This window comes from Camelus bactrianus, chromosome 16 (assembly GCF_048773025.1).
Source record: "Camelus bactrianus isolate YW-2024 breed Bactrian camel chromosome 16, ASM4877302v1, whole genome shotgun sequence".
NCBI lineage: Eukaryota > Metazoa > Chordata > Mammalia > Artiodactyla > Camelidae > Camelus > Camelus bactrianus.
Genome location: NC_133554.1, coordinates 30,273,918 through 30,283,437, shown reverse-complemented (window position 1 = coordinate 30,283,437; position 9,520 = coordinate 30,273,918). Strand labels below are relative to the sequence as shown.

General features: G+C 39.2%; 2 protein-coding genes across 2 annotated transcripts; both read right to left on the bottom strand.

Annotated features, from left to right (window-relative positions):
- Window positions 1-1,510: 1,510 nt before the first annotated feature.
- On the bottom strand, window positions 1,511-2,210 carry LOC123618406 (keratin-associated protein 3-3). The gene has a single exon (XM_045520717.2). It carries the CDS (start codon window positions 2,172-2,174, stop codon window positions 1,875-1,877), a length of 300 nt encoding a protein of 99 aa, XP_045376673.2. The 5' UTR covers window positions 2,175-2,210; the 3' UTR covers window positions 1,511-1,874.
- A 5,084-nt stretch (window positions 2,211-7,294) lies between these two features.
- On the bottom strand, window positions 7,295-8,001 carry LOC105073223 (keratin-associated protein 3-3). Its single transcript, XM_010960433.3, has one exon. It carries the CDS (start codon window positions 7,957-7,959, stop codon window positions 7,660-7,662), a length of 300 nt encoding a protein of 99 aa, XP_010958735.2. The 5' UTR covers window positions 7,960-8,001; the 3' UTR covers window positions 7,295-7,659.
- Window positions 8,002-9,520: the final 1,519 nt, after the last annotated feature.

Sequence of the window (9,520 nt, the reverse complement as noted above, 5' to 3'; positions counted from 1 at the left end):
GTGTGCCACAGTGTCTGTGCTGATCCCAGCCCTACCTCCGCATACAGTATGGTGTGCCAGCCTGTTGTAGATACCTGTACTTGCCCGATCACTGCCTTTTCGTCCGAGAGGTGCAGGTCCACAGAGGGTCCAGAGAGAACAGATCTGCCCTTTCTGCCTGGGGCTGTGAAGAAATCTCAGCCCCACTTTTGCAGTTGCAGAGCATGGATTCAGCCTTCAGCCCTGCCTCTGCGCAGCAGTGATGGCTATGACTGAGCCCCATCTCTCTTCTCACGAGAACACAGCAACAATGGAGCCAAGTGGAGAAAGCAGCTTTGGTGCGTCTGCATTGTGCTTCTCCTCCCAGCACCAAGAGTGGTGTTTTTTTATGGGAGGGGTTCCCAGGCTATTCTATTCCACACACACCCTCAGCCAGAGCTCACACTGCCCTCCAGTCCCCTGAGGCTGCCTTCGTGCAGTGGGCTCCTACCCTCTGCCTGGGCTTCTCACTGATCCCCAGCAGCCAATCCCAGCTCATCCCTGCCAGCTCGCATCTAGGGCTGGGGATCGCAGGGACCCTTTGTGGCATTTTCCCTTAGTTCTGTCTGCCAAGTGGTTGTCACTTTCTCCTCTGAGCCTCGGAAGCTCCACTTCTGTCCCTGCTGACCTTCCAGCTGGAGAGGGCGCATCCCAGCGTTAGGGTACCTTTCTTCCTATGCTGCTCCCTCCCTGCAGGACCGGTCCTACACCGATTTTTTCTTTTCCCTTTTTTCTCTTACCAGACTTTGTGAGAATCCTCCTGTATTTCGAAATGAGAGACACTCTGCCAGAGTTCAGTCGGGGTTCTGTGCGATTCAGTGGGTTTGTAGATGTGATTCTTGCTGTATTTGTGGAAGAGGGTGAGCTGTGAGTCTCTCTACTCTACCATCTTGGCTCCGCTCCACCTAGCCTTAATTTCTTAATTGTTCTCAACTTTGTGGTACCACAGCAGTTTATTAATTTTATTGGTAGAGCATGTATTTTTTTTTTATTAAAATGCAATGTCTGGAATTCAGTAAATAATTGTTAATCATATGAAGGAATCAGTGGGTGTTGTGTATATATCTGCCTCACCTTTCAGACAGTCAGCTCATTTTAAGCAGAGGTGGTAAAATACCAGGCACATAATAGATATTTAACAAATGTTTATTGAGTGGATGACATTATTATGCTATTTTTTGCATAAATAGATCATGCACCTGAATTAGTTGATATGTTATGTCACATTTGGTCTTCAGATCATGTTCAGTATTTCCCAACCTACCTCAAACCATTTTTTTGAGATCAGTGAAAGTAAGCCCATATACTGGACCATTTTATATGTAAGGCCATTTAGTTGTCATAAAACAGCAAGAACAGCAGAAGCAAGAGATATTTGTATTGCCACTCTTTTCCATTTTGCAGATGTTCCCAGTTCCTTAAAATGCTGACCTTTGGAGTTAAGAAACATATTTAATGAATTAACAGAAATAAACAGAGGTAATTGCAAACATTTGTGCTATGCCAGAGATGTAAAATTTATTAGGATAATCATGAGGAAGCTCCTCAGTTTCCAGAAAGATACCACCCAAGAATTCCCAAAGCACCCAAAGAAAGATACACTTTAATATGAAAGAATTGAACTTTGGGAAGCCTATACGCATCCACCTATTCAAATTGCCTTTGGTTACTGTTATCTGCTACATGGCCATTGAAAGTCTCTCGGTTTCTTTTTTTTTAGGAGTTATCAGTGACAGCACCATCCTTGATCCAACTTCGAAAGCGGAGCCAATCAGTTGCAGGTATGGAAACAGGTGAACGCTAAAGCTTCTGGGTTGACTCTTTCCATGTCAGGCACTGAAGGAAGCAGTCATCGGTCAGCAGCAACTTGGGATGCAGGGCTCAGAGCAGGGCTGAGTGTAGGTTGTGAGGTTGAGGGTCTCCAGGCATGGGGTGGGCTGGGAGGAGTTGAGCAGGAAGCAGGTGGGCACACAGGGCTGAGGAATGTGGCAGGGTGGGGGGCAGTTGTCACAGCAGGTTGGCTCCAGTAACCAAACTGTGTGTGGGCAGGTGCTGGGCAGGCAGACTCCACACCGGCAGGACTTATCAAAGGAGCAGATGGTGGTGGCGGGGCCGGTGCGAACGCTGCAGCCGTCGTGGGAAACACAGCAAGCCATGGCCTTGGGAATCTGTGATTTTTTATTGGTTTGGTTTAAAAAAAGATGAGCTTCTGAGATGCGAATGTCTCTCCTTGCTCTGGGGCTCTTATATACCTTCCCCAATGGGTGTTGGTCCAACCAGAAGGCTTCTTTCCTGGTTCTTGTTTATGTTAGTGTACCTATTATCCTTTGATTGGTTTGACATTTAGATGCTTGTAAAGAGTCTCTATTTTCCTAATTAACCTTTATTTGAGGTCATTGCTAAATCTGAACTGATTACTCTTGCTATTTGTCACTAGAATACAAGCTTTATGAGGTATCATGAAAAGCTTCTGCTATTATAATTCCAGCACCAGCCCTGACGGGGAATATGCATGGCAGTACACCTTCAGTATGTAGGGCTTCTCTCTAGTGCTGGTCAGCTTTTATTGTCTTTACTTTTATCTGTTATCAATTGGTCTGATGAAGTATCCTTGTTTTAAAGAGGTGAATTAAATTTTAGCAACTTTCCTTTACCTTTGGAACGTTAAAAAAACAACTAATTCTAATTGATATGTAATTGACATGTAACACTGTATTGGTTTAGTTTGGGGATTTTTGAAGATCAAACTTACATTGATATGGAGAAATATGCTATTATTCCATTTTTATCATAAAAATGTTACATATTCATTTAAAAATTCAGACAATATGGTAAAAAAATAAAGAAAACAAAACTCATCCATAATCTTAACATCAAGAGAAATTTCTATCAATATTTACATATATGTATCCCTCTAGTCATTTTTCTATACGTTTGTTTATCATTTTATCACATCACTGGAATCTTATTGTACCTACTATTCTACAACTTGACTTTTTGCTTAATCATATACGTTTCATTATCTTGTATTTTTTTCATTGTCTTGTATTTTAAGTATATATGATAATGTTATTTTAAAATATTTCCTAGCATTCATTATATAAATGTACCTGTAAGTTGCTTAAACATCTCATATTATTAATCATTGAAGCTATTTGCAACTTTTCTCTATGATAACTGTAGCAATAGTTAACAACTATGTATATCAGTCTTTATGCACATTTCTGATCATCTCAGAAACAGAAATAATTATTGGAGCAAATATTAGTTAACAATATTTTAAGGCCTTTGATATTCATTGCCATAGTGCTCTCCAGAATGATTCAATTCACCTATTTTTTTTCTGTTTATGCTTTCCCATCTGCTGTGTTTGAGAATTCCTGTTTCCCTATACTTTTAATGGATATTTTATTTTAAGAGTGTTTGCCAATTTGGAGGGTGGGATGAATTTTCATTGTTTGTATATTTGTATTTCTTTCATAACTGTGAGATTAAAACATCCTTTCATATATGCATTGGTCATCTATCTTTCTATTGAGAACTGGCTTGTCTTGTTTCCTTTTCTGCTAGATGTGGGCAAGTTGAATTTTTAGGTTATGTCTACATACTAAATAAAAGAATAATTTAAGATCACGGTACTAATATTGACACCAGTGGAAAGTGAAGTTAAGAGCCTAAGCTCATCTGTTCACATTTGATTTTGTTCACTTTTTTGCCCCCAGTGTAGTGCATTTTCTCCCCAAATCAAACGTAGCTGTGGTAGGAAAGACCTGGATTCTAGTTCTGGTGCACTGTTTAGGCTCAGGCTTAGTTTAGCATAAACGAGGGAGCACAGAGTGAGCTCTTGTCCAGGGTCATCCTGATGGCTCAGGCCATTTCCGCTCAACTTTGACTCACTCAAAGTTCAGGTCATGGTGCTTCTCACTTCCTTTAAGTGTATCTGTATATCACTGCATGACAGTGGGCATGTCTGTGTGGATTTTTTTGGAGGAGGTGCAGATTATGAGTTAGAAGAGCTCTTCACTTGTCCCAGTACTGCTGGTTACTTTCTTGCTATGGCAAGCAATTCACTTTTTGGAGCCTCATCTTTCTCCTCTGCAAAATAAGGGTAATTATATCTCTATTCTTCCACTCTGAAGATTATTGTGAGGCTCACTTGAGATAAAAATGGGTGAAAGTCCGTAGACAGCCATAAAGTGCTACACAGATAAATTATTATCATCACTAACCTAGTAAGTTGCAGCTCAAACTCAAGGAAAGGAAAAGGGAAAGGAGACATAGTCCAAAGAAGAAAAAAATAGCTAAAGGTAAGTAAAAGAGCAAGCTTATAGGGAAGAGCAAACATTTATCTAGAAGTTCATACCTGCAATTAGAGAAAATGGCTGACATAGAAATTAAATTTCAAATTTTAAAAAAGTTCTCTGTGGCTCTGCTTTGGAAGAAAGAGTTCGTAATCTCTGTTGGTGTTCCTGGATTTCCTCCAGATTTATCTTTGAGTGAATGAGTACCTGCTAAAGTGCTCACCCTTTTACTCAGGACTAATTAATATTCTTTCAGTATTTAAAAAATTATTCAATAGACATTTATTGAGCAATCACCATGTGCCAGGCACTGTGATAAATGCTGCATATACAACAGTGAGCAAAGTAGACATCATCTCTGCTTTCATGGAACTGAGAGTCTAGTGGAAGATTTGTCATATATATAACATTATTATACGTTACTATTGTCATCAGTTATGATAGAAAGGAAAAAGACTGGGTTCTAAGGACAAAAAATTAGCAGGAGGAAATTATTTTGACATTTTAAGAAAAGCATTATAAAGGGGCTTGCAGACTCTCACAATTAGAATTTCATGACAGAGAGGCATCAGTCTCTTATTTAGAATGCATATAATGTTGAGTCAACCTTATAGGGATAAAGGAATTGTTACTATTCTGTGTGGAGTACTATTTTTCTGTAATTAGAAATAAGACTTAGGGTTATAGATTAGAAACAGTTGTAAAATAACAAGTTTATGAAAAACTCGTATCTTTTATTGAAATGACTTGTAGCACTTTGTTAAAATTTATTTTCTCTGCAATGGTCTGAGAGACCTGGGAATAACTCTCCTTCGTTTATAGATTAGGATGATGAGTCCTGGAGAGGTGAGATAATTTGCCTTAGATGGCCTGTTGACTGACTTGTTAAAAACTAAATATAGGACCTATTGGGACTGAGCTACCTTTTATGTGGTTTAAAATGTAAGTTTAAAGTATGTGTCAGAGATATTAAGCCTATTTTATGTTTGGAAACAAAGAGTACCTTTTTCCTTTAAGGAAATGCAAGAAAAACATGGTGATTCTTGATTAGATGGTAGATTTTCAAAGTGCTGAAAATACACACACACACACACACACACACACACACACACACACACACACACACAAGAACTTGCCATTTTAATTACACCTTTCTAGAGTCAATAGGGGTGTCTGCGACAATGAAGACAAATTAAAGATTGATAATAAAAAGAAATAGAAGTAAAAAGTAAAATATGATTGTTAGCCCCTTGCTTCAAATCCCTCATTGCTTTGAAGGTTCAGCTTGAACCCCTCTGCCTGGGTGGCCCCACTGAAGGGTGTATACATTTCTTCCCTCTCCCTCATCTCAGCCTCTCTCATCTTCAGTGCATCCATGAGTTTGCAAGCTGCTGTTCCCTCTGGAACAACTGCTCCCCACCTCTCCTGCTTTCTTTTAATGCTGAGCCTGGATAGCTTGGAGGCTGTCCATAACTGTCCCTCATCCTGAATCACCAAACAGATCAGAGGTTAGTTACTCTTTCTATGGGCTTGCCTGGCCTACTGGTTATGTCTCCATCACAGCAGAAATCACACGGCATTATAATTATGTTCATTCAACATAAACAGAGCATATGTATTGTGATTATCATAACTTGTCTGTCTTCACCAGGTTTGAGGGGAACTTGAGGGCACTTTAGGTAGTAACATTTCTTTTATCTTTATACTTCCAGGATGAATATGGAGCCTGGCACGGGAGAGCACCCAGGAAATATCGGCCAGGTGAATGAGTAAATGGACCAAATCCCTTGTTGACTGTGTCCTAAGTTGTGTCCCATCTACCCCAAGGCTTCTAAGTTCTGTTCTTCCAAAGTTGAGCTGCTAATAAGCCTGTGGGATCCTCTGAGAAATCTTCTCTGGGGAGGCTGACAGGCGCTGTGAGGACATTTAAAAACATGTTTATTTAAAAGCATTTGCTTTTTCTCTTCCTTGCCTTGCCTTTTTCACATGCATTCTTTTGGTTTTAACTCAACACTTTTTCAGATTTTGATGTGTGTCTTTACATAGGTATTGTATGTATATATAAATATATAATATATGCTTATATATTATATATTTTAAAATATATTTATATATTTACATATGAGTATGTGTAAGGCTGGGAAAAGAATAATCTGCATAAGAGAAATGAAGTGGGTTGGTAAAATGAAATAAAATTAAGTAATAGATTAAATTGTGTTTAATCAGGTTTTAGCTCTGGCTCTCAGACTACCACCTGGAAAGTCCTGGCATTCTAGTCATTATTGGAGTAGCATGCTGCCAGGTGTCCTTCTATGAGGGTTGACCACTTTAAGTTCTCTCCAAGGGAAGATGAAGACTAAATTGTTAGGCCCACTAGATGACCCAGATCTTAGAATTGAATACCCACCACTTTTAATCGATGAGCCAGTATATCCTCTATTACAGTCAGATAAGATTATATTATTAAGGATTTTTGCACTTCTAATTTTTCTTGCATATTGTAAGTTAACATCATAATTGTGTTCATTAAGCTTCTGGCTCTGTTGGTATTGGAGGCTCTGTGATGTGGTAGAAAGAATTGGGCTTTAAAGTCAGACAGACATACAAGGAGCTAAATCCTGGTTTTCTCAGTGAAAAAAACTTTGTGACTTTGAGAATGTTGTGTAACTCTTAAAGCTTCATTTTCCTCCTTTGTTATGCTGTTTTAAAGGCTGCATGAGTTAACACATGTGATTTACCTGGCAAAGTGCAGGTAAATGAATGTTGACTCACCCCCAACTTGTATGTGTCTGAGGAAGTGGAGAGAAGGTGAACATAAAAGATAACCAATTTAAAGTTAGCACGTTCTGTTAGTAGGTCAGTTCCCATCATTCCTCTAAGAGATTATTTTTTAAAAATAAAATGTCTGTCTTATCGTTACCTTTTTTATGTGAGAGAAATACACCAAAGCCTCTAACATAAACCACGAATACATCTTGCCACAGACATAAAGTTTATTGGAAAACCCATCAACGCATTTTTTTCCTTCTATGAAAATACCCAGTACAAGAAATGGGATCCAAGCAGCAACACAACTAAGAATACACAGTCTGAGGTCTGAAAGATTTCAATAGTATTTTAATAATAGGTGACATTCATCTGTCCAAATTAACCAAATGGTTACTCAGCCAAATAACTGTAAAAAATTTCTTGATACTCTTTCCATTAACATGAAAGGTAGGTTTTCCATGTCTGGGCCTTTCGGCCTGCCTCAATATCTGATGAACTACAGAGGCAAGTGAATGCTAAGCAGCTACTTCAGAGTTCTTCATTGTCAGGCACTGAGCGAAGCAGTCATCGGTCAGCAGCATCTTGGGATGCAGGGCTCAGAGCAGGGCTGAGTGTAGGTTGTGAGGTTGAGGGTCTCCAGGCATGGGGTGGGCTGGGAGGAGTTGAGCAGGAAGCAGGTGGGCACACAGGGCTGAGGAATGTGGCAGGGTGGGGGGCAGTTGTCACAGCAGGTTGGCTCCAGTAACCAAACTGTGTGTGGGCAGGTGCTGGGCAGGCAGACTCCACACCGGCAGGACTTATCAAAGGAGCAGATGGTGGTGGCGGGGCCGGTGCGAACGCTGCAGCCGTCGTGGGAAACACAGCAAGCCATGGCCCCGGGAATCTGGTTTGCTTTCAATTTCTTGTAGAGAAAGATGAGGTTTCTAAGATGCAAATGTCTCCTCTCACTTTGGGGCTCTTATATACTCTCCTCATTGGGTGTTGGTCCAACCAGAAGGCTTCCTCTCTTTTTTGTTTATGCTACCCTTTTCCACTAAGATTCTCTAATCGGTTTGGTATTTGCTTGTCCATTAAGTGTTCCTGCCCTTATGAAAGTAATCATGTTTTTGACTCATTGACTTGTCATTTTTGTCATAAGATGATCACATTTTATTTCACTGGGTCCTGGAATGCAAAATCTTACATGAATTATGTATGATCAGTCCAAGTAACAATTCATGTATAGTTTCAGGGGCAAAATTCTTCTACTTGTTTTTTCCCTTTGGTTTTAAATAATATGCATAACATGATGTGATTTTTAATTACTAATTTCAGAACATGCAACTCAAATAATTAATTGGATCATTTTCTATTGAATAAAGTCACCAAAGACATGGCTACTTATAAATGAATGTTGCATATGACTGTATGCATCTCAGATATATTTGCCTTATCTATTGATATAATTCAGATTTTATTGAACAAGTGAGATGATAGCCAGAATGGAATAAGATGAAACCCTTTTCATTATTTTTAATAACTCTATGGTGAGTTTTGAAAGGTTGTATTACCCTATGGAGTTTTTGTTTTTGTTTTTGTTTTTGTTTCTTAAACAGTCTCTATTCTCAAAGTTGTGCCAACGTTGTCAAAGTATAAATTCACCAGAAGGAAAGATCCACTCAGTTGCTATTTTTTGTTAAATGTTCCATTTAAGGAAAATCACCTCCGTCTTCAATCATTTTCACAAGAATGATACACTTTAAAATAAGATGAAACAGGAAAGGAGAAATCAGAAGACTGACAAAATAACAGTGGTTTCTGGAGGGAGGGATCTGGTTCAATGGGATTTCACACTATGACACTCATGGAAGTCATTTTTTCCACTGACTTACTCCCCACTTCACACGTTTATTTGTTTTCGTATCTTAGATCTTCAATTAGGTTGTAAATTCCTTTGACAAATGCCTTATTTGACATTCTTCACCTCAGCTGGCCTTAATTTGCCTTACTGTAGATTGGCAGATGAGGACGTTGAACCAAATCATCTCCAATGTGTAATATACTATGATTCCAACATTCCCACATACTTTCCCATGATCAGCAGAAAACTATTGAGGTAGTAGAATCTAAGTTACATAATTTGTTGGATGACAGATGGTTGAATTTGCAAAGTGCAGATTCTTTAGTGGATTGTCTCTGAGAGATCACTAGCGGAAGACCAGACTGGCCTACTTAGAAGAAGACTGGCTAACACAAATCAGTGGACAATATTAAATGTCACTGCAACAGAAATCTCATACATTTTGAGAAGAAAACCTTGTTCGTAAAGTTGGTATGATTTGGGCTTAAATATGGATCCTTATCATAACACACATCAAGTCAAAATGAAGGTTGGATCTCCTAGGTGCTTTATACCTCTGTGGCTGTGACCACGCTGCTTCTTTTCTCCTTCC

What these genes read in the sequence shown, in the direction of transcription:
- LOC123618406 (XM_045520717.2), bottom strand. Translation starts at nt 2,174, where the DNA reads ATGGCTTGCTGTGTTTCCCACGACGGCTGCAGCGTTCGCACCGGCCCC.
- LOC105073223 (XM_010960433.3), bottom strand. Translation starts at nt 7,959, where the DNA reads ATGGCTTGCTGTGTTTCCCACGACGGCTGCAGCGTTCGCACCGGCCCC.